Genomic DNA, 24,666 nt, shown 5'->3' on the forward strand with positions numbered 1-24,666 from the left:
GTCCTGTTGGCACATGTGAACCAGTGTGCTCCAAGAGACCTGGCTGTTTGATATCAGGCCCACACCACCATCACCAACAATAAAGATCCTGAATTTTCAAACCACTTTGGTTGAAATGCCTGTGTATCCTCCCATGGTTCAGATCAGGGCCTAGGGGGCTGGAGAGATGACTCATGTGGTTCTCAGCACCTACAGGTGGTGGCTCACAACTGTATAGCTTTCCCAGTTCCCAGGGATCTGATGCCTCTTGTGATCTCTGCAGGCTCCAGCACACACATGGTACACGTACATATGCTCAGATACACATACATATGTATATATAAAATCAAAGATTAAGGAATATGTTCTATATTAACATAAATTATAGAATGGGTTTAGAGGTGGGCAGTTGGAATGGGTCAGGGAAGTTTTATCTAAGCATTTCACTTTTCTTTTTTGAGCTGAGGATGGAACTCAGGGCCTTGTGCTTGCTAGGCAAGTGCTCTACCACTGAGCTAAATCCCCAACCCAGCATTTCACTTTATATAATTATGGTCCAGAAAGTACAAAGAGTTATTTATGTATGGGTCACACAAATTAATTGAAATGGGAAAACTGAGTTGACTCCAGAACTGTCTGAAATGTAAATCCATTCTTGAAAACATCCACTCTCCCATAGACTTCCTTGGACATAGTGACCTCTGTCAGGCCTAAGAGTACAAGAAAGGAACCACGTTCTATGAGGAAACGCTAGATGAGGACTTCATTTTGTTGGCATATCCCCTCCCCTGCCTGCTGTTACTGTTATAACCCCATATCCAGATGTGCTTTGCCCAGCTGTCTAACCTTCACTCCATGGCCCAGCTAGTTCCCTAGCTGCCAGTCAGACAGAAGCCCCTCAGTACCTCCATTCAGTTGACCTATTGCTTGTTACCGTCACTGGGAATTTCTTGAGTTAGACTCTAAGGGTGATGTTAAGGTGAGTTTCCCAAACTGCCATTCATTCATCACCAACCATATTTCACCCAAGTTGAGATTTTTCAGGCTAGCACTTGCTTGATCTTGGTGTCCACAGGAGGCTTGGCAGTGTAAGATGCATTATAGTTTCAGAGCTGTGGGAGAAAGTGGAAAATGTGAGGAAAAATACTTCACAGCATGGAAATAAGAGGCAAATCAGACACCTCTTGCCCACTCCCATGTCCTACACCTGACATCCCCAGCCCACAGCTCTCCCTTCCTCCATGCGTCCTACCAGTGTGAATCCAGCCACCTTGGCTAGATCTTGCTGCTGTCTGTGTGACCTGGTCTCTGTGCCTCTTCCAGGATCTTCACTATCCAGGCAGAAGTAATGTATCTCCAGTCCTAAGGCAGTTATTCCAGGAATACAAACAGCAGCAAAAGTACAACAAAAATACAAAACAACAGATCTGTGTGTCAGGAGTTCTGTCTGGTTCTTTGCATATTTTTAGCAAGTATACTTCCTCTCTGAATCCCTAACATGGCAGAAACTTTCTGTCAGGAGGAAAAACAGATGGAGAGGGGGGAGACAGGGGAGGAGGGGGAGAGGGAGAGGGAGAGGGAGAGAGGGAGAGAGGGAGAGAGAGAGAGAGAGAGAGAGAGAGAGAGAGAGAGAGAGAGAGAACTCCCATAACTACAGGTACCTGCAGAGGCCAGAAGAGGGTAGCCGGAGCTGGACTTTTAGGCTGTTGTGAGCAGCCTGATATGGATGCTGGGAACTGGACTCAGGTCCTTTGCAAAAGCAGCATGTACTCTTCAGCCTATGAGCCATCTCTCCAGCCTGCATTATAATTACAAAAAGAGTACTTGAGCCAGGCATGTTGGTACCCTGCCTGTAGTTCTGGCAACGAAGGAAGCTGAGGCAGGAGGATTGCTGACACTGTCAAGTTTAAGGTCAGCTTGGGCAATATGAGGACTTTGTCACTTAAAGATAAAAACAAATTAGCAACAATAAAATAGATTACTTTGTCTATAGGGGGTGAACATGATTGTTTTTGTTTGGTTGGTTGGTTGCATGGATGGTTGGTTGGATTTTTCTGTGTAGCCCTGGCTGTCCTGGATCTCACTCTGTAGATCAGGCTGGCCTCGAACTCAGAGATCCACCTGCCTCTGCCTCCCGAGTGCTGGGATTAAAGGTGTGTGCCAACATGATTGCTTTCTAAGGAGAAAAAGAAAAGAAAAAGAAAACATCTGCTGGTTGATATATAACAATCATGAAAGCTGGAATGACATGGAGGTGGACTAGGAGAAGCCTGAGGTGCACACACACACACACACACACACACACACACACACACACACACACACACACACACACACACACACACACACACACACACACACACACGGCTCCTGGCATTCTCTATGACCTAACACTCTCTGAAGCTGGGAAATACCCGAGACAAGTAACCTTTCAGGAAAGGGCAGACATGCACTGCATCTTGACTTGAAGTGGTGTCGCTGAGTCACCATGCCCAGAAGCCAATGGAGAAGGCACAGGCGTGTGGAGAGAGAAGAGCAAAAGGAAGGGAAATGGACTCCCTGACCTCTGGGGTAGGCAAGACTGAGAAGAAGGCCCTGCTGCTCAGAAGCTATGGGTTAGGTCTCCAAGGATGCCCCAAGGCCACTAGCACTGGGGAAGCATTCTTGTTTGGTTGGGTTTTTTTGGAGCTGAGGATCGAACCCAGGGCCTTGCGCTTGCTAGGCAAGTGCTCTACCACTGAGCTAAATCCCCAATGGGGAAGCATTCATGTTACTCCTCAACACCAGGAACACAGCATGAAAACCAATAATCACTCCCCAGAGATCCAGGAGCAAAATGTTAAAGAACTGCTTTCAGCGTTCTGAGGTAGTTGGCTTTCCTCCCGACATGAAGATTCTGAGGAGCAAAGGATCTCTTTCCATAAGCTACATGCCCTGATTTCTGCTGTTGGAGAGCTCTTCATTTCTAGCTGGAAGTTGTCTGGCTGCAACCCAGACAATGGTGAAGGAGTCCACTGGTGTCCTCTATACAGACTCCCTTGTTCTTGTCACCCTGCCTCTGGCTGCTTTAGTCACAGAACACTAAGTCAGGGGCTTTTCCTGCACAGGGCACATCTGTACCATCATCTACACAGCCTCACTGTCTGCAGGTCCTACTCGGTTAAATTCATTGGGAACTTCAAATCAGTGTTGTGCTTCTGTGGGTGTTTGTGGACTTTCACAGAGCTCAGAGAACCTCAAGTCACCAAACACTGATTCCTAATTGAGGCCAACACATCAGCACCCTTAAAAAAGGGCTTTCTGCTGATTCCAGAAGGCCTCCGGCACTTACAGGCTCTTTTGAGGCCTGGAAATCTCTAAAAGAAGCTCTATAACCCGAGTGTCTTCCCAGCCTGGGGTCACTTAACCAAAATCACTCAGTTCTGAAATGAAGAAACAAAAGGCTGGTACCAAATAATTATCCCATGTGATTGTGAGCAGATTTGGAGACAGCTAGACTCCAGAAGAATCTAGTCTGTATAAAGGGACACCCAGTCCCAGCCTAGGACTTGGCCATAACTTCACAGCCTATTTCCCAGGGGAATTATCTTCTCAATGAAGCTAGGTTGGCAAGAGGTCTCTCTGCCATCTTCTGTCAGACAGTTGGAAGGGAAGTTGGACCACTGCACTAGCCACAGAAAGGAAGAACTTGGCCACTGTACACAGTAGTTTGAGACAGGATTTGAACAAGCAGACCTGATGGGAAGCCTGGCTCTGCCATTAGCATCGAGTCAAGAAACAGTCCAAGTTTCTCTTTCCTTTTCCATAAAGGCGCTAAGTACAACTATCAACTTAGCGATACTCCGGGGTGACATCCCTAAAGTCCTAGGTGCTCACAGTAAGGCAAGAATTGTCACTAACGGAGCAGCCTAGGACACAGGCTTTGAAACTAGACAAACCAGAAGCCTCGTCCACCACTTAACCATGTGACTGACTATTCCTAGGTCTCAGCTTCTTCATCCTTAAAAAGCAAATGAAAACTCCAGCTCACAGAGTTGCTGAAGGATGAAACAGGGTACTGAATCCCATACACACGTAGCACAGGCGGTGAGTGATGGTGTTGGTAACTGAAATGCAGGTGAGCTGTCGGGTCCAACCCCAGCAGCGTCCAGCTGCTCAGTGTCCAGCTGCTCAGAATCACAGTAGCTCCACCTGGGGTAGCAGAGGGTAGAGGAGGCTACAACGTCTTGTTGAAAGTAGAGGTTCTAGAAATAACTATTAGAATTTCCTCCTTCAAAACAGCAGCTCCCCCTGGGGGTCCTGATGGGGACAGAGCTCTGGGGACCGTGGTGCATACGCTGAAATGACTTGGCAGGATGACGTTGGAAATGGGAAGGGCAGAGACAGAAATGACAGAAACCATGAAAAGGTGAATTCCTCATATAAATAGCCACAGCATCCTTTTTGTACATTTGTGCTTTTCTTTTCAAAATTATTTTTTCTTCCACCTCCTCCTGATTTTTAAGGCAGAGTCTCCCTCCCTGTGTAGCCCTAGCTGGCCTGGAGCTCACAGAGATTTGCTTGCCTTTGCTTGAGTGCTAGGATTAAAGGTGTGGACTACCAGGCTTTATTTATTATCTTTTTTGTTTTTTTTGTGGGGGGAGGGTGTTTTCGGGTTTCTCTGTGTAGCTTTGCACCTTTTCTGGAACTCGCTTTGGAGACCAGACTGGCCTCGAACTCACAGAGATCCGCCTGCCTCTGCCTCCCAAGTGCTGGGATTAAAGGTGTGCGCCACCACCGCCCAGCTATTTATTATCATTTTTGTGTGTGTCTGTGCACGATTTGTGCATGAGTGCCTTGACACATGTGTGTCAGAGGGTAGTTTTGTGGAGTTGGTTCTCTCCTTTATCTTTACCTGAGTTCCAGGGTTTGAACCCAGGTCATCAGGCTCATTTAGTAAGTTCCTCCACCCACTGAGCTGTCTTTGAGAATCATGGGATCATGTGAAATTGTTTTTCTTTGTAAATCAGTGCTAATTTTTATTTTTCTAGGAATTTGTGGTAACTTTCTATGAAAATTTTGCTCTTTAGCTTGAAGAAATCTATTTATTTATTTATTTATTTATTTATTTATTTATTTATTTTTAAATTTAATTTAATTTTATGTATCAGCCACGGATTCCCCTCTCCTCCCTCCTCCTGCTCCCTCTACCCTCTCCCAAACCCACCCCCATTCCCATCTCCTCCAGGGCAAGGACTCTGCTGGGGATTCAGCTCAACCTGGTAGGTTCAGTAGAGGCAGGTCCAGTCCCCTCCTCCCAGGCTGAGCAAAGTGTCCCTGCAAAGGCTCCAGGTCCTAAACAGCCAGCTCATGCACTAAAGACAGGTTAAAGAAATCTATTTTGTTAGACATTAATGTAGGCACATAAACATTTGGAGCAAGTGTTTATGTAAAATATATTCTTTTGTTTTGTTTTTGGGGGTTGTTTTTTTGTTTTTTGTTTTTTGTTTTTTGTTTGTTTGTTTTCCGAGATAGGGTTTCTCTGTGTAGCTTTGGGCCTTTACTGGAACTCACTCTGTAGTCCAGGCTGGCCTTAAACTCACAGAGATCCGCCTGGATCTGCCTCCCGAGTGCTGGGATTACAGGCGTGCGCCACCACCGCCGGGCGTAAAATATATTTTTATTCTTTCTATTTCATCATTCCTGTGTTCTGATACCTTAAAACTATCTAAAACTTAAAAATAAATAGAAATCCAATCTCCAGGCTGGAGAGATGGCTTAGCAGTTAAGAGCACTGGCTGCTCTATTAGAGAGTCAGGGTTCGAATCCCAACACTGGTACAGCGGCTCACAATCGTGTGTAACTCTAGTCCCAAGGGATGCATTGCCTTCTTCTTAGGCATCACATACATGTAGTGACTACAGAACACCCAAAATACTCATATACATTAAAATAAATAAGCTTAAAATTTTTAAATTCAATCTCTAGTCACTTGTGGAGGTATGAACCTGTAACCCTAGGACTCAGAGGGGGATATAATGTCAAGATGGACAGTTGGCCATGTAAGTCAGAGTGCTCAAGGGCCTGATTCAGGTTTGGAGCTTCCTTTTATGGTATTCAAGAGAAGGCAGAGTTGATTGGTAAGGGGGGTAGTTTGGGCAGTTCTTTTATTTTGATTGATAGATTAGGCCATACATTCATTTTCCCTACTGTGCATGTCCCTTTCCATAATGCACCTGGCATTGATCATATGCACACCCACCCCTTTAAACCCTGATTTGGGTTCATAGCAGGTCAATATGGTTCTTACCTGAATAAAAGCTTGTAAAAAAAAAAAATAATGCTTTCTTGGTTGCAGCAGAAGGTTCTAGAATCCATGAAGATTTCCAGTTTTAGCAGTGTCTAAAATCTTTCCATATTCATAAGCTTTATTTTTATTTACTGATTTTGTTCAGCATTTGTAAATTGTAATAATTGGTGCCTGATAAATGGTAGAGTAAGAATGTTGAAATACTTTTCTTAACTCACCCATTGTTGGCGCTTGGGAAAGTCTAAAGCCTTGTTTGAAGTTGGTTACTGCCCCCCTTCACCCTCACAAAGAAAAAGAAAGAAAGAGAGAGAGAGAGAGAGAGAGAGAGAGAGAGAGAGAGAAGGAAAGGAAAGAAAGAAAGAAAGAGAAAGAGAGAGAGAGGAAGAAGGGAAAGGAAAGGAAAGAAAGAAAGAAAGAAGGAAGGAAGGAAGAAAGAAAGAAAGAAAGAAAGAAGGAAGGAAGGAAGGAAGAAAGAAGGAAGAAAGAAGGAAGAAAGAAGGAAGAAAGAAGGAAGAAAGAAGGAAGAAAGAGAGAAAGAAAAGACACTTCTGTTTGATTGTTACCGGGATGGGGAAAGACTGTTGTTCAAAGATGGGAGTATGTGTAGACCAGTGCAGGTTGAGGGCTAGGGGCTTCTGAGGTGGCTAGGCACATTGTTTGGGAAGAGGTGTGTGTGCAATAGTGCTAGCAGGTGAAGGAATTAGGTTGCCAAAAGCATTACTACAAGTATGGGGAGTGCATAACCCAAACCAAATGAGAGTTTCAGGCTAAGCTGGCTCCTGTACTTGTGAGTCCCAACTCTGTCTCAGAAAACAAGATAGACAGAACCTGAGGAACACCACCTCTGGCCTCCTGAAAGCATACACATACACACTCACACACTCATTCACACTCAGACTCGCATACACACCCACACATTCACTCACACTCAAATTCATGCACAGAGAGAGAGAGAGACAGAGAGAGAGAGAGAGAGAGAGAGAGAGAGAGAGAGAGAAAGAGAGAAGGGGGAGACAGAAAAACAGACAGAAAGAATAAATAATATACAGAGAGAAAATAAATGCAGAGACCCAGCCCTCAACTTAGAGATATTTGAATCCTGAGACTAGGCCTTAAAAGCCTGAATTTTATTTATTTATTAGTTTTTAAATTTTATTCTGTTTCTGCTTGTTTAGTTGCTGTTTGTTACAGTCTTACTCCATAATAAATGCTGGCCTAGAACTCTCCATGTTGACAGGGCAGGCCTGTAACTCGAAGAAATCCTCCTGCCACAACTTCTCAAGTGCTGAGATGCTAGGTGTGTACTATCACGCCCACTGGGAAGCTGCATTTTACCTGGGTGTTGCACTTTAAAGCGGATGGCAGAAGACCAAAGAGTGCACTTTGAGATGTGCAGGGTAGATGGAGGCCAGTGAGCTCGTGGGATGACTGGACACCCTTCTAGAGTTCAGCCGGCCAGTCCTACCTCCTCACTTCCTTCAGCTCTCTGTGCAAACAGAATGACAGTGTGGGAAAGCCAAGCATTCTCAGCAATAGCTCTCTAGCACACATAAGCTGGGATGCAGCTCAGTAGGTAAAGAGCTTGCTTAGAATGCATGAGGTCCTGGGTTTGATCCCCAGCACCACACAAGCCAAGTGTAATGGTCCATGCCTGTTCTTTCAGCACTGGGGAGGTGAAGACAGGAAGATGAGACATTAAAGGCCATCCTAAGCTACATAGTAAGTTTGAGGCCAGCCTGGACTACATAAGACCCCATCTCACAGTCAAAATGAAACATAAAACAACAGAAGGAGCGCCAACCCACATTTCTTTGCCTCTCCCAACAACCACACTTCCAGAGGTTTGCACCCAGAGGTGCAAAATGTAGAGCAATGGATGTGTTGTATCCATCCTGGGGTCAACTGTAAAGGCTCTTTTGCTCTGAGGTCCAGATACTTGCCCTCTGCATCCTCAGAGATCAGAGCCCCTAATAGACCAGTCAAGGTCTGCAGGGGGTGGGGCAGGAACATCAGGAGAATGACGCTTCATTACCCTCGGACAAAGGCTTGGAGCAGATCCCTCCTATGCATTCAGCAGCCTGTATAGGATTAGTGTATACAGCATGTTTAGAAGGCCCCATGCTATATCCCATTGACGGCCAGTGTCAAAGGCATGAATGCCTTTTGCTGAGGCAGGGGGAGCCCTCTGAAACTATATTTTCTCTTTTTAAAGCAAGAGTCCCAGCAAGGCTGTTCGAGGTGCCCTAAAGGTCTACAAGCCATTGTTGTCTGTCCCCCCAGCCATTTCTGGCTTGCTCTCTCCCCTCCCTGGCTCCCGCTCTGACTTGCATGTGTTGCCCCTAGACCAAGAGCTCAGGGGCCTCTAGCCAAAGCTGCTGACTCTGAGCACAGCCTTTCTCTGGACTGTGTTCATTTGCATCAAGCCGCTGAGGGTGGAGGAGCTATATAGGCTCCGGGCCATTCACCAGAGGATTAGGCCTGGGCTGAGGGTGCAGCAGGAGAGAGGCCGCAGTGAAGGCCCGCCTGCCCGTTCCACTGCTGGTCATCATGCCCTACCTGCTGCCGGGATTCTTCTGTGACAGGGTGATCCGAGAGAGGGACCGGAGAAATGGAGAGGGCACTGTCTCACAACCTCTCAAGTTTGAGGGGCAGGATTTTGTCATTCTCAAACAACGCTGTCTGGCTCAGAAGTGCCTCTTTGAAGACCGTGTCTTCCCAGCAGGTGTGCAGGCCCTGGGCTCACATGAGCTGAGCCAGAAAGCCAAGATGAAGGCCATCACATGGAAGAGGCCAAAGGTAGGGATAAAAGGGACATAGAATCTGCAGACAGCTGTTGGGGAGCCAGGGAGAGAATCGGTCAGTGGTCTGAGCCTGAGGCCATGGATTCTCTCCAGCTCTGAGCAAGTAGCTTCTTACCCATGTGCCACAGCCCAAACACCTAACTTCTTCCACTAGAGACTAAAGATTATAAATATTTTGAGTGCTAATGCACTGACTTAAATGTCCGTAAGATTATAAGGTTATAAGGTTAGCTCAGCTCTTCCTGACAGCAGGAGTTTGGGGAGAGGAGGAGAGAACAGCGGTTTGAAGTTTCAGGGTCCACAGAAAGGGCGAACAGTAAAAAACAGGGGGCTGGAGGATGAGCCTTAACCTTCTAGCCTAAGCTGGCTCATTAGCATGGTGTCAAGACTGTTTAACAAAAAAGTACACACTGAGCAGCCAGACTCCTCCCTGGGTGAAACAGTTGATCCAGGCTGTCCTATCAAGGGACATCCTAGGAGCCCTTGCATGTCAGCAGTAGATCGAAGTGTTTAGAAGCATGTGGGGCAAAGCCCTTCTTCTGCAAGGAGGTGCCCATAGCTAAAGGGCCTGCTGCATCTGGAGCTGGCAAGGAGTATGTGTGCAAATCCAGAAGATCTGCAAGCCAGATTCATTAACATATATGCAAATTTTTGATTAGTTAAATTTCTTTTAAAATTTTTAATTAAACTTTCTAATTTTACTTTTTGGTGGTTTTTTTCTAAATATTTTAAATTTTTATTCTATTAATTATGTGTATGCGTTTGTCTGGGATATATGCACATGGCACATGAATGCAAGTGCCCATGTCTGTCTGAGGTGTCAGATGCCCCTGGAGCTGGGGTTACAGGCAGTTGTAAGCCACCTGATGTGGGTGCTGGGAACCAGACTCAGATTCTCAGGAAGAGCAGTGCATGCTCTTAACCAGTACACCACCTCTCCAGCCCTCAATCCCTAATTTTACAACTACAGGTTTACATAAGGATTGTAAAGCTAGCACGATTCCCACGTGTGGACCCTCTTCTCTGTGGCTTTAGTTACCTGTGGTCAACTGTGGCACAAAATTAGTAAATGACATATTCTTGAAATAATTCAGAAGTCTTAAACAACCTCCATTATTGCATATTGTTTTAATTGTTCTATTTTATTGTAGTATTACTCATCTCTCGTTGCCTAGTTAATAAGTTAAAATTTCCTCAGTGTGTGTGTAAGAAAGAGTCTAATATACAGGCTCAATGGGCCTAGCCATAGCTCCAGACTTCTGGGAGTCCTACCCCCAAGATGAGGGGGAATGGCCGCACTGGGTCCTGTTTTCCTGGCTATATCAGCATGACAGGGTACATTTTCTATCAATAACCAATATTGGTGTGTCATTGAAAACGATGTCCGCACTTTCTTTCCTTAGGGTTTGCCTACTGTCGTTTTATGTTCCAAGACTCCTCCCTTCCACATTCGCTTAGGTGTCGTGTCTCCTCAGCCTCCCCTCTCAGGTTCTCCTTGTTCCTGATGTGCTTGCTGCACAGTTTCACAGAGCACTAGTGAGGCATTTTGTAAAATGCCTTTCAGTTGGCATCTGTCTCTACTTTTCTCCTGACTAGACTGGGTTTATGTAATTGTTTGTTTATTTTTAAATTTTTTATTTTTATTTTATGTGTATGAGTGTCTTGCTTGCACACATGTATGTACCCCACATGTATGCAGTACTCCTGGAGGCCAGAAGAGGGCACTAAAGCCCTTATAATTGGAGCTACAGACCATTGTGAGCTGCCATGTGAATACCGGGAACTTCATGAACAGGGTCCTCTGCAAGAACAGCAAGTGATTTTAAGCACTGAGCCATCTCTCCAGCCCTGGGCTTATGTGTTTAGAGGAGGCTGACCACAGAGGTCAAGTACCTTCTCATCACAACACATACTGAAGGCACAGACTGTAAACATGCCTCTTCGCTATGATGTTGACCTTGATAGCCAGGCTGAATGTCCGTCTAGTTTCTGTACTGTGAAGTTTCTTTTCCCCTCCTTTTCTTCTCAGAAGCTATAGCCTAAGCATAAGCCCACACTTAAAGAATGGAAAGTTACCTTCCACTGCTTTGAGTGCCAAGTGTCTCAAAAATTATGGATGATAATTCTGCATGAGAGTGTGGCCTGCATTCTGTGTGTGTGTGTGTGTGTGTGTGTGTGTGTGTGTGTGTGTGTGTGTGTGCAGTCATTTATAACAATATGGACTCATGCATATTTGTCGTTCATTTTGAGTTATTGTACCATTCCCCATCATCCCAGCTACAGTCAGTGGAAGTTCTCAGTTGGCTCCTGTATCTATGTACCCAAAGCCCTGGGTTGGTTGGTTGGTTTTCAAATCTTCTTGAGAACATTCTGGTTTTGAACCATTACAAGATGCTCCAGGTTTATCTGGTATAATTCCTGCTCCAATCTTAGAGTCAACCATACTGGAGACAGTGTGTGTGGACCAGTCAAGCATCAAAGCAAAAGTGAGGACTGAGGAGATCGCTTGGTCGGTACAGTGTTTGATGTACAAACATGACGACCTGAGATCAATCCCCAGAACTTATTTTTAAAATCCTGACGTGGTGGGAAATACTTCTAATCCCAAAACTGGAGAAGCAGAGATGAGTGGATCCCTGAGTCTGGCTGTTCTTGAAAACCACAATGGAAAGAACTTGGGGTATGACACCCAAGGTTGACCTCTAGTCTCCACATGCGCACACTGAAAAGATGGATTTTCATAATGTATATGTTTCACTTGGTTAATATTTATCCCCCATTACTCTTTCTTGTTTTTCTCTTCCCCCTCCCATGGCTATCCCCCCTCTTCCCATATAATTGCCCTTGTACTTTCTTTTCTTTTTAAAACTTACATGCTAGACCATGATAGCACCCACCTTTGATCCCAGCACTCTGGAAGCAGAGGCAGGCAGATCTCTGAGTTTGAGGCCAGTCTGTTCTACAAAATGAGTTCCAGGACAGCCAGAGATATACAAAGAAACTCTATCTTGAAAAACAAAAACAAACAAACAAACAAAAATTAACAAAAAGAACCAAACTTCGAAAAAAATTTTTGGCTTTTTGAGACAGATCTCAGGAGCCCAGGCCGGTATGTAGCCAAAAACAACCCAGCTCCTTGCCCTCTGCCTCCACTTACCCAGGTCAGGGACTAGAGGCATGCACCACCATGCCTATCTCACCTTCCTACTTCCACCTGTTGTTTTTTTTTTTTAACTTTTTCAAGACCCTTTATTCGTTTTGATGAGTAGTAACTAACTGAAATGACCTTGCCTATGTGTTTTATATATATCACAGTAGTTGTGACAGCAGGCTTTTGTTCTTCTGGCTTCCCCATGTGGGAAGACACTTGGTGGTTTGGAGGAGGCCAGCAGAGTCCCAGAGCCCAGGGAAAGGCTCCATCATTCACCAATTCTCTTGTATAAACGCACTTTACTTATTTTGAAGATTTACTGGACCATCGCATCCAGTTTATACAGCACTGGGGTGAACCCAGAGCTTCCTGCATGCTGTGCAAGCCTTCTGCCAACCGAGAAACACAATCCCCATCCTGTCTTTTAAACCTAGATTTTCCATTTAAGAGAAAACATGCAAGACTTGTGTTTTTTTAATTCTATCTTACTTTGTTTAGCGTGACATTCACCAGTTCTATTTTGCTGCAAATGACATAATCTCTTTCTTTTAAAAAATTTAATATACATATTTATAAATATATATAATAAATAAGTATGTATGTATGTATGTATGGGGAGGTGTGTGCCATGACATGTGTGTGGAGGTCGAAGAGCAGCTCACAGGAGAGATTCTTTCCTTTCACCATGTGGGTTCTGGGTATTCAGCTCATGTCATCAGGCTAGGCAGGCATTGCCTTCACCTGCTGAGCATTCTCACTGGCCCAGATTTCATTCTTTTTGTTGGTTGAATAAGATTCTGTTGTACAGCTGAGCGTAGTGGTGGCACACGCCTGCAATCCCAGCACTTGGGAGGCAGAGGCAGGTGGATCTCTGTGTGTTTGAGGTTAGCCTGGTCTACAGAGCGAGGTCCAGGACAGCCAAGACTACACAGAGAAACCTGTCTCTGAAAAACAACAACAAAGATTCTGTTGTAATATATACCACATGTTCTTAACACCTTCTTTTGTTGCTGACCGTCTAGGCTGCTTCTATCATTTAGCTGTTGTGAACAGTGCCATGACAAATACCACAGGAATCGCTGTGATATTCTTGTTTAGATTCCCGCAAGTATGTATACCTATAAGTAGTCACGTTGTAATTTCTTTTTAGTTTTTTTAAGAAGCTCTATACTGATTTTTTTTTTAAATATTTATTTTATTTCCTAGTTTTATTTCATGTGTGTGAGTTATTTGTCTGCATGTGTGTGTGTGCACCATTTATGCCCCTTCCTTCAAGGGGTACTGAAGTTCCTGGGACTAGAGTTACAGACAGCTGTGAGCTACTGTGTGGGTGCTGAAAATCAAATCCAGGTCCTCTGCAAGAGTAACAAGTGCTCTTAATCGCTGAGCCATCTCTCCAGCCAGCCCCTGTTTTGTTTTTGGGAAAGGGTCTCCTGTATCCCAAAGTGGCCTCAAACTCACTGTACTGCCAAGGATGGCTCCAACTTTTTTTGTTTTTGTTTTTGTTTTTTGAGACAGAGTTTCTCTGTGTAGCTTTGGAGCCTTTCCTGGAACTCACTCTGTAGACCAGGCTGGCCTCAAACTCACAGAGATCCGCCTGCCTCTGCCTCCCGAGTGCTGGGATTAAAGGCGTGTGCCACCAACACCCGGCCAAAAATGTGTAGCCTGTAATCCCAGCACTCAGGAGGCAGAGGCAGGTGAATCTCTGTGAGTTCAAGGCCAGCCTGGTCTACAGAGCTAGTCCAGGAAAGGTGCAAAGCTACAGAGAAACCCTGTCTCAAAAAAAAAAAAAAAAATGTGTAGCCCAGGCTGGCCTTGAACTCGTGATCCTCCTGCTTCCACCTCCTTCAGCAAAACCGGCAACCTGAACTTTTGATCCTCCTGCTTCTTCCTCCCAAGTGCTGTGATGACAGGTATGTTACACTACACCCCATTTATGGGAAACTGGAAATCAAATGCAGGGCTTCATGTATGCAAAGTAAGCTTTCTACCAACTGAGCTGCATCCTCAGCCCATGTGCAAAGTAATTGTAAGTAGGTGTTGAACATAACAGGCAATAAATTACATGTTGTACCTTCTCCCTTCTAACCATCAGCTAGGGTTTCTGTTTGGTTGCTTGGTTTTAGTGGGCTTTAAATTTTTGTCATTACATTTATTTACTTATTCCTGTGCTCTTGGAGGAAGATTTTGTTTCATTCTAAATCCTTGGTTCACTTTTGTAATAGGTTTTCTGTCCCCAGTAATAGATTTCTCCGCCAACGCAGTAAGCCAAATCAAGCCAAATTGAAGTATAACAACAGGTTTATTTGAGCAAAGAAACTCCCAGTCCCAGAGTTTGAGGCTGGAGGGGCTGCGCTCAGAAACGAAAGCAGGGAGACTCTATAGGTTGTAGGCAAGGGGTAATGGTGTGTCCGCCACCAGCTGGGTTTGTGCCCAAGTACCGTCGAAAGCTGAACACGTTAGGTGGGGGCTTGGGCAGCTGGCAACTTCAGGGGAGGAAGCTGCAGTGGCCACCAAGAATGCAATGCTGGGCCTTTTGGTGCCTTTCCTTCTTTCAGAGCTCTCTGAGCAGGCAAGGTTTGGAAAGAGAGAGAGAGAGAGAGAGAGAGAGAGAGAGAGAGAGAGAGAGGAATGGGGCTTCCGGGATGGTGCTGGTGATAAGGTTTAGGCCTCCTGAAGGCCTCTCCGCCGACGCAGCAAACCGAATCAGACCAAATTAGAAAAGCTCAGGTGTAAATGTTCCTGGGTGATTCCCACCCCCCCCCCCCCCCCCCCGCCCCTCAGAGAGGAGACAGGGACACCTGGGATGCCGCTTAGAGATCCCCTGTGGAAGTGGTCCTGAGCCTCCCTGGGGGAGGAGCTGTGTTTGGTGGGCGGGTTTAGGGGAAGAGATGGGAAGGGGAGTTGAGGTGGATCTTCCACCAGACTCCTTCCAAACATTCCAGACTCTTTGGGTATAGAGATGCCAAGTGCCAAGGGTTGAGGTGGAGCTCCCACCCAAACAGCTGGGTGAGCTGGAGGTTCCAACCAAACACTTTGTTCTCTTCAGTATCTTAAATGCATTGGGCCAGTCTTCGGGCATAAAGCATTGTTTTTGAATGGGATCCAGAGAGGCCAAGGACACCACAAGAAAACCCACAGAAACAATTAACTTTGGGCTCATAGGACCTCACAGAGACTGAACCGCCAACCAGAGAGCTTGCATGGGACTGATCTAGGCGCTCTGCACATGTTACAGCTGTGTAGCTTAGCATTTGTTAGTTCCCCTGCAGCCCCTCCCTCAGCCACAGAGACTGTTACATCATCACCTCGTGCCAAGTGCCTGTCCACCATCAGCTGTGGACAGGTGCTATGTTAAGTCCAGTGATGATCTAGAATGGTTTCCTGTTGACCATGCTGGCTTGCCATTCTTAGTAACCTACCAGCTCTTTGAGCTCACAGTGCCAAGCCTGTTCTTTGGGAAAGGTGTTTGGAATCACCGCTTGCAGTGTTTGTTCTGTTCCGTTGCTTTGCTCGCCTTCCTCAGAATCACTGCTGTCTGTCTATTGTTATTCCTTCTTGGCTTGTGGTATGTTGGTGGTACGGGGATTAAACCCAGGGCTTTGCACATATTAGGTAAGCCCTCTAATGCAGGACCACATCACCAGTCCTTGTTCATTCCCAGTGCATGGAAACAGAAATTATTTTTAGGAAGATTAAAAAAAATAAACTATTAATAAATTTAACTTTAACATTGTAAGAGTTTTCTAAAAAGAAGTGTGTGTGTGTGCCAACATGCATGTGGGTGCTGCTGAGTCTTACAGGGGGTTGTGAGCCACTAGATACGTATGCTAGAAACTGAACTTCATTGTTCTGCAAGAACACAAGTACTCTTAGCCACTACGTCACCTCTCCAGCCCCTACTTTATCATTTTATGTTTTCTTTTATACTAACAAAAAAAAGTCTGACAGGCGGTGGTGGCACACACCTTTAATCCCAGCACTCAGGTGGCAGAGGCAGGCAGATCTCTGTGAGTTCAAGGCTAGCCTGGTCTACAAATCAAGTTCCAGGACAGCCAGAGCTGTTACACAGAGAGCTCCTGTCTTGGAAACAAAACAAAACAAAACAAAAACCTTAGTTCTTAATGACAACTATCAAAATTCTTATTTGTTTTATCACCTATATAATGTGTCAAAGTTCTGAAATAATGCAAGTATCCTTGTCTTCTCAAAATACATAGTTTCTCATAGACCACGCTTGCTATGTAGCTGAGGATGACCTTGAACTCCTGCTCCGGCCTCTACCTGCTGAGCCTGTGGTTACAGGCTCTCACCACCACTACAGGTTTATGTAGCACTGAGGATCCAACTCAGATCTTTGTGCTTGTTAGGCGAACACTCTACCACATACGTCTCTAGCACTTGATTATTTCTTTATGGATTTAGACTTTTGTCCTCAGGATAGATCCCCAAAGAGATAAATAACCGAAATTTGTATTTGAAGTCACTTGAAGTAACTCCATTTATGTGTATGTTTAGGTCATATCAACTTGTTATGTACTTAAGTCCCTTTTTGTGTTTGGTTTCAACTTTTACAGACTGCTTTTTAAACTTATTTTTTTAACTCTACCTTTAATTGTGTGAAACATTTTATGGTTCTTTCATCAAAACGGCTTTCAAACAGTTATACTCTGAGTTTACTTCATCCCAGCACCTTCCCACCCAATAGAACACTTCAATCCTGGTGTCACTGGTTTATACTCCTCAGTATTCAGTGTCGTCACACCAGGAGGGGTTGGTGTGATTAATGCAACTTCCCATGTAGGAAGAAGGAGGCATCCTCGACTGTGGGGGCCTCAGCTCACGTGGGAGAAGTGTGTGGTTGTGAGGAGGGAGAAAGACAGGAAATAGCAAGAAGGAAAAAGAGAGAACATGTTAGTCAGGGTTTCTATTGCTGTGATGAAACACGGTAACCAAGGCAATTTGGGGAGGAAAGGGCTTATTTCAGTTTACAATTCCAGGTGATAGTCCATCACTGAGGGAAGTCAAGGCAGGAACTCAAACAGGCAAGGAACCTTGTGTCACAGCTCTGAAGGAAAAGGTATCCTTGTGGTCAGAAGCCAAGGAATACCTACAGCTGAGAAAGGACAGGTATCCATTCCAGCAGAAGTGTTACAGCTCTGTTCCGGTGGGGGACAGTTTCCCCAGCAAAGCATTACAGTCCTTGCTCTGGGAAAGATTTCCCTAATGCAAGTGTCACAGCTCTGCTCCTGCAGGGGAGGGTTTCCCCAGTGAGGTCATCACAGCTCTGCCCCAGAGAAACGGTACAGCTCTGCTCAGCTTCCCCTGAATGTAACAATTCTGCTCCAGCAAGGGAAAGTTTCCTCAGCCGAAGTGTTGAAGTTCTGCTCTGCCCTTGCTCCTCCAGAGCTCTTACAGTTCTGCTCTGCTAAGGGAGTTTTCCCACAGAAACATAGCAGTTCTGTGGTGCTCCAGCGAGAACTGTTACATCTCTGCTCTGGAGAAAGAAAGTCATTACAAGCCCCACTCAAGAGATATGTTGGGAGCTTGGCGATGGTGGCGCACGCCTTTAATCCCAGCACTCAGGAGGCAGAGGCAGGTGGATCTTTGTGAGTTCGAGGCCAGCCTGGTCTACAGAGCGAGATCCAGGAAAGGCACAAAGCTACACAGAGAAACCCTGTCTCGAAAAACCAAAAAAAAAGAGATATGTTGGGAGGGAGGAATCCAGGAGAGTGGCGGCCTTTGCCAGGGTGGAAAAAGGGCAGCCCCAAACTGAACAGGTACAGGACTTATATAGGGTTTCTTAGGGATGGAGCTTTCCAAGGTGGAGATTTTCAGGGTGGGGATTGCTAGGATCTCATTTACTGAGCTTGGGACAAGCTCAGAGATTGGCTGGGCTTCAAGCTCTGGGATTGGTTGGATTTCAATTCCTGAGCTGGTTAGGGGCAGGGTATGTTTCCTTGGCTCTGGTCTCAGGGCCAGGGTGTACTTTCATTGGCCCCTTTTACCCTACAAGCCTAGAGAGAGGCAAAAGCTGACGCTGAGGCCATAGAGGACTGCTGCTTACAAGCTTGCTCAGCCTGCTTTCTTATAGAACCCAGGACCACAAGCCCAGAGGTGTCACCACCCACAATGGGCCAGGCCCTCCCCCATCAATTACTAATTAAGAAAATGCCCTACAGCCGGATCTTATGGAGACATTTTCTCAATTGAGGATCCTTCCTTTCAGATAACTCTAGCTTGTGTTGAGTTGACATAAAACTAGCCAGCACAGAACAAGGTTTCTTGAAGCTGTGAAGAACAACATTAAAATCAAAACACCGAATTTTTTCTTTCTTTTGAGCCTTGCGCTTGCTGGGCAAGCACTCTACCACTAAGCTAAATCCCCAACCCAAAACACTGAATTTTTAATTAGCTTAAAAGTACAAAAAAAAAACCAAAAAACAAAAAAAAACCCGGCCAACACTGAATGAAATCAAGAGCGCCCTCTGCTGGCTATGGATGTGTGCAAGGTGGGCTTGGCATCTCCAGCTGCCACTGTTGCTGCTCTGAGTGGATTTGCCCCTTCCAATAAACCGGGAGGGGGCAGGTGAAGCTCTCACCAGATTTACTGTCTGCTTCCCAGACTGCCAAGCCCTGTGGACACTGGTCAGATGCTGACTCTAGCATTCTTTCCCCTGTTTTGAAAAAACAAAAGCCAGAGTTCTTCTCTCACTTTCCCCACTTCTCAAGGTACATTGCTTTCTCTGATCCTCAGCTGTTTATTGTTCACCTTAAGACAGGGTCTCCCTACGTCACCCAGGCTGACCTTGAACTAGCCATGCTCCTGCCTCAGCCCCTCCAGTGTGGGGATTACAGATGTGCACCAATACACCCAATTTCCACGCTTCAGCTCTCTGGTTTGAAAAAGAAGTGTGTGTGTTCCACACACAGGGCTGGCTGTGGAAGCGTAAGGGTCAGTGAGTGTAAAGCCCATGCATGGTACCAGGGCAGTGCGCCATCCGGTCAGCCCGGAACCCCTACGGTTACCAGCATTTCCTGGTTGTTTCGTTTTTGTTCCACAGGAAATCTGTGAGAATCCTCGATTTATCATTGGTGGAGCCAACAGGACTGACATCTGCCAAGGAGATCTAGGTAAGCAACTCCCTCTACCCATGGCCTGCCAGATGACTCAGGGCTAGTTAACAGGTGCAAGATGGTAAGTGTGTGTGTGTGTGTGTGTGTGTGTGTGTGTGTGTGTGTACACCCACACACCATGGCACACACCTGTGAAGGTCAGAGAACAACTTGTGGGGGACAGTGTTTTCCTTCTGTGTAGGATCTGGAGGTCAAACTTGGGTCATCATAGACATCTCCACACTAAAAGAGCCTTTGAACGGAGGTGGCATTTGCCATGAGGAGAGGCCCAGGTTCTGTTGGCCTGTCAGCTTGGCTGTTGCACGGTCCTTCTTCTACTACCTTTTGTTCTGGAAGCATCTTCCCTGGGGCAGACCGTGGGCAAGCTCTGTGAAGGGAAGTTGGAGAAATCACTGAAAGACAATTTAGAACTCCACACCCCTCCCCCGCAAAAAAGGGCAAGAACAGCTGAAAAGCATCAGCTTAGTTTGTTCCAGAAAGAGAGGCTGAGGACATCATGGGTGTTGGGGCTTCCAGGCACCTAAGGGACACTGCCTGGAGAGTGTGGACAAACTGAACTCTGAGCCCTTCAAACCAATACACTGCTTCCAAGGACGGGCTGGCCGATTCAAAGGAGGGAGATAAGTGGCTTGGACAGTTGACAGCCTTTCCTTACCAGCAGGGTGGCAGCTAGCCTGTGTCCTGAGTAGTAGATGTGGGACTGTCTGGGCACCAGGTATGTTCCTTTACCAGCCTCAGTGCTCTTTGTAGACTGGTCCTGGGGCAGCTAGATGATGCACATCTGCTTAGCTGATGGCTCTCTGTAACAATGTTTTTCTTAATGGCAGAAGGGAAAATGGGCTCACTTTGCAAACACAGAGGGCAGCCATGATCTCCCACTGCTCTGTCTCCAAGAAAGGCATGAGTCTCCTTTGTAAAAGGAGGTATCAGTTGACCTTAGGAAAATATCCAGTCCTGAGAGAATGAGTTTCCCTGTTCTTCACTCTCCTAGCCAGGGCTCCCACCTGGTGAGGGCAGACAGGAAGTAGGGCAGTGGGCAGCCTGAGCATCCCACCTTCAGCAATGGGGAACTAACTCCTGGCAGGGGCTGGGCCTTCTCTTCCCAGAGTGGCAGCCCCCACCTGACTCATTAGGTCTGTGTTTACCTGCAGGGGACTGCTGGTTTCTGGCAGCCATTGCCTGCCTGACCCTGAATGAGCGGCTGCTTTTCCGAGTTATACCCCATGATCAAAGTTTCACAGAAAACTATGCAGGGATCTTCCATTTCCAGGTGAGCAAATGAGCATGTGTTTGAGATAACAGCCAGGCCTCGGGTGATGCAATAAAGATAACCTCAGGGCTGGAGATGGCTCAGCGTTTAAGAGAACTGGCTACTCTTCCAGAGGTCCTGAGTTCAATTCCCAGCAACCACATGGTGGCTCACAACCATCTGTAATGAGATCTGGCGCCCTCTTCTGATATGCAGGCAGAACACTGTATACATAATAAATAAATCTTAAAAAAAAAAATAACCTCAGAGAAAGCCTGGAAATGTTCCACCTTGCATTAAGGAATGAAAACAAAGTAACTTTCTCTTGGGTCCCTGTGTGTCTTCTGTCTGTTCCTGTCTGTGGTTATTGACCTGTCTGTAGTCTGTCTGTTTTGTTCTCTTTCTTTCTTTCTTTCTTTCTTTCTTTCTTTTTCTTTCTTTCTTTCTTTCTTTCTTTCTTTCTTCTTTCTTCTTTCTTCCTCCCTTCCTTCCTTCCTCCTTTGTTCCTTCCTTCCTTCCTTCCTTCCTTCCTTCCTTCCTTCTTTCTTTCTTTCTCTCTGCCACCAGCTGGTGTAGTCTGTCTGTTGTATATGTGTGATTAGTCTGTCCTTGTTGCCTGTGTGGTATCTGATGTATGTGTGTGTTGTCTGTCATACCTGTGTCTACTCTCATCTGTTCCTGTTGTATGTGGGTCCCAGGAATCAAACTCAAACCATCAGGCTTGGCATCCAGTGTGTCTACCTGCTGAGCCATCTCTCTAGCCTACTGTTTTGTGATCTTTAATATGTCACCTGGCATTTGTGGTCATTGGTGAGGCAAGCTTATCATTTCCTCTCCAATTAAGGGTCTGCTACACTAGCTACAAGCTTGTGAGGAAGCAGCTGTTTATCTGTGCCCTGACTTTACACACTTTCCACTGTGCCCCAGAAAGGGCAGGAGGAAGGCATTCTGTCTTCTGGCCTGTGTGTCTATTTTTGCCCTCTAGCAGCCCCCTCAAACACACTCTTAAGATGCTTGCTCTGAAAGTGGTGAGGTCCTTTGGGTTTTTTACTGGGATCCCTGGTTCGTGAACTGCAGCTCCTATGCTCTGTACCCTTGACAGCAGAATCTTCACCAAGTCTATCACTTGCCTTTCTAGGCCCTGTAAGAAAAATCTAGTCTTCTGGGCATTTAGTTGTTAGTTTGACCCAGACCTGAAATTATTGGTTCTAGAACTAATATAGCCGCTAGAACTTTTCTGGGTTCTGATCATTTGGTGTAGAGACAAATTCTGGGCTGGAAACGGGGTGGGGGAGAAATGCTTAAGTTAACCCAACCTAACATCATGAGATCTCAGTCCTGGGCACACACAGCAATCACTTGGGGTACATGAAAGGGCTTATAGCAGAACTTTCCCAGGCCTGTAAGCAAGGGAGGCAAGTCTCAGTTCCTAAGATATTCAGAGTGCCCAGAACTGGGCTGGGCTTTCGGCAGACACTAAATGGTATGTAGTTTCTGTCCTCCAGCAGCTCACAGTGTAGTTAGAGATAGAGTCACACACCCCAAAGCCAGCTTCAGTTGCAAAGCCTGGGTAATGGTATCTGAGGCTCAGAGCTGCAGGATGTGGACTCGGGTCAAGGCAGTCTATGAGTGTGACTGTGCTTCTCATTTCTTACAGTTCTGGCGCTATGGAGACTGGGTAGATGTGGTTATTGATGACTGTCTGCCAACATACAACAATCAGCTGGTTTTCACCAAATCCAACCACCGCAATGAGTTCTGGAGTGCTCTGCTGGAGAAGGCTTATGCTAAGTAAGACGACGCCTAGGATGGGAGGCAAGGCTACAGGTGGGGGATGTGGATTTGAGGATTCAGCCCGAGGCTCACTCATGTTGGAACAGGCATGTGTATACATGCTCATGTGTAGTGTTCAACCAAGACCCTGAGTCAGCCTCAGATCAGGTCCAGGCAGTAGGAGCCCTATCTGAAAAATATAGAGTGAATGAGGAGAAACAGAGATGTGTGCTCTTTGACCCTGCCTTCCTGATGGGGCTTCGAATCTTACATCAGCTCACTGCATCTCCAGAGCTCAGTGTCTCTTACCTCAGACACCGCCTCTGCTGCTAGGTCTAGCAGACAGTGGAAGAAGGCCTTGGGGAGTGGGGACAGCGTGGTGACAGCGGTCCTGGCATTCTGTGGCCTTGGGTTAAGTTAGCTGAAACTCCTAGAGTCTGGACTGGCTTTTGTCCTCTCTCCAAGGCTCCACGGTTCCTATGAAGCCCTAAAAGGCGGGAACACCACAGAAGCCATGGAGGACTTCACAGGCGGGGTGACGGAGTTTTTTGAGATCAAGGATGCCCCCAGTGACATGTACAAGATCATGAGGAAAGCCATCGAGAGAGGGTCCCTCATGGGCTGCTCCATTGATGTAAGTCTGCCTCCTGGGAAGCCTTACTTTTAACAACACACAGCTTCCTTCTGGGGTAGGGTGAATGTTTCCCTTTAAGAAGCAAGAAGCAAATGGTAAGATGGCTCATTGCTAAGGGCATTTGCTACTAAACCTGAGGACCTAAGTTTGATCCTTGGGATCCTCATGGTAGAAAGAGAATGGGCTTCTACAACTTATCATTTGACTTCTGCATGTGTCCCACCCTACACTAAAGAAATGATTTAAAAAAAAAAAAATGAACTACCAGTAATTCCAGCAGTTTAGAAGTTGAGGCGGGAGGATTGTTATTTCTGGGCCAATCTGGAATATATAGTGAGATCCCACTTTTAAAAAAAAAAGGGGGTGGGGGGTTGGGGATTTAGCTCAGTGGTAGAGCACTTGCCTAGCAAGCGCAAGGCCCTAGGTTCGATCCTCAGCTCAAAAAAAAAAAAAAAAAAAAAGAGCATGAATGTTTCTTGACTTTAAAATTGGCAGTTTTTCAAGGGAAATTTATTCTTGGGGGTAAGGGGTAGTTCTCAATAAAAGACTGAGCAATGACATTCCAAGCCCTAAAATTCAATTAGGAATAGGTCTAGAGGATCCTCTGATGAGACCCTTGTGTCCAGACTGCTCAGCGCAAGCATGCCCCCAAAGCCAGCCTTATCTCTGGCTGTGGACCTATGCCCACTGTTTCTCTTAGAAATGGCCAGCCGCTCCCTAGCCACAGAGCTTTGACCTCACCTCAGTCCTTGGGCTGTGTGCTAATGTCTGGACCATCCCTGAGTCCCTCTCTCAATGCATCAAGGTGATATAAACTGAGACAGAAACGGGGAGAGGACCCACCCTGGCCTGGCCTCCCCTAGGGCTGCTTTGGGACTAGCTGTCTGGGAAGCTCCATGTCAGAGGAAGGGGTGGGGCAAGCTAACTCCTGCCTTTCTCTCCCAGCACTCGCTGTGGATAGGAAGGCTTGGTTGTCAGTCATGCCACACAGGAGAGTGCTCTTCCCTGTCATCCTCCAGCATCTTTTCTGCTCTTGTGCCCTCTTGATATCTTCTATTTTGTTCTGTCTGTCACTCCCTTCTCCCCGCCCCCTTGTTTGCTCTCTCTCTCTCTCCCTTTCCTGGGTTCTCCACTTTCCTTCCCATCGGGCCTCAGGATGGTACCAACATGACTTACGGAACCTCTCCTTCTGGTCTGAACATGGGGGAGTTGATTGCGCGGATGGTGAGAAATATGGATAACTCGCTCCTCAGAGACTCAGACCTCGACCCCAGGGGCTCAGATGACAGACCGTCAAGGGTGTGTACATCTCCAGCTGTCAAAACTGACTACCACCCCATAACCTACATGTCCCACCCTGAAGTCAACTCCCCAGAGCAGCCAGTGCCAACAGAACAAATCCTGCCCCCCTTGTTTACTCTCCCATAGGAAGGCAGGGCCTTGCCCTACAGGGCTTACATCCTCCTACCTGGAAGGCACACGTTACTTAAGGACTCAGCCATACAAAAAAGCATAGGAAAATTAATAGCCTGTATTTTCCCACCTAAAGATTACTGCCCAGTATTTGGTATCTGGTCTTTCTGGGAACATACTTAAGCCATATTTTTGTTTTTAAAACTGTGTCTTATTATATGTTACATCTTTGCTGCCTGT

General features: G+C 46.2%; 1 protein-coding gene across 7 annotated transcripts in view; it reads left to right on the forward strand.

Moving 5' to 3' along the window:
- Capn3 (calpain 3) overlaps nucleotides 1-24,666 on the forward strand; it is a 45,549-nt gene that overhangs the window by 2,987 nt on the left and 17,896 nt on the right. For 2 of the 7 annotated variants that reach the window (XM_036185556.1, XM_036185557.1), the window contains exons 1-6: nucleotides 8,816-9,064; nucleotides 19,285-19,354; nucleotides 20,509-20,627; nucleotides 22,264-22,397; nucleotides 22,845-23,013; nucleotides 24,169-24,312. In XM_036185556.1, coding sequence (XP_036041449.1) covers nucleotides 8,816-9,064; nucleotides 19,285-19,354; nucleotides 20,509-20,627; nucleotides 22,264-22,397; nucleotides 22,845-23,013; nucleotides 24,169-24,312 — 885 coding nt within the window. Of the gene's footprint in view, nucleotides 1-8,733; nucleotides 9,065-19,284; nucleotides 19,355-20,508; nucleotides 20,628-22,263; nucleotides 22,398-22,844; nucleotides 23,014-24,168; nucleotides 24,313-24,666 lie in introns of those variants that run through there. The other 5 variants (XM_036185554.1, XM_036185555.1, XM_036185561.1 and 2 more) reach the window with 4 other exon arrangements.

This window comes from Onychomys torridus, chromosome 4, assembly GCF_903995425.1.
Source record: "Onychomys torridus chromosome 4, mOncTor1.1, whole genome shotgun sequence".
Lineage (NCBI taxonomy): Eukaryota > Metazoa > Chordata > Mammalia > Rodentia > Cricetidae > Onychomys > Onychomys torridus.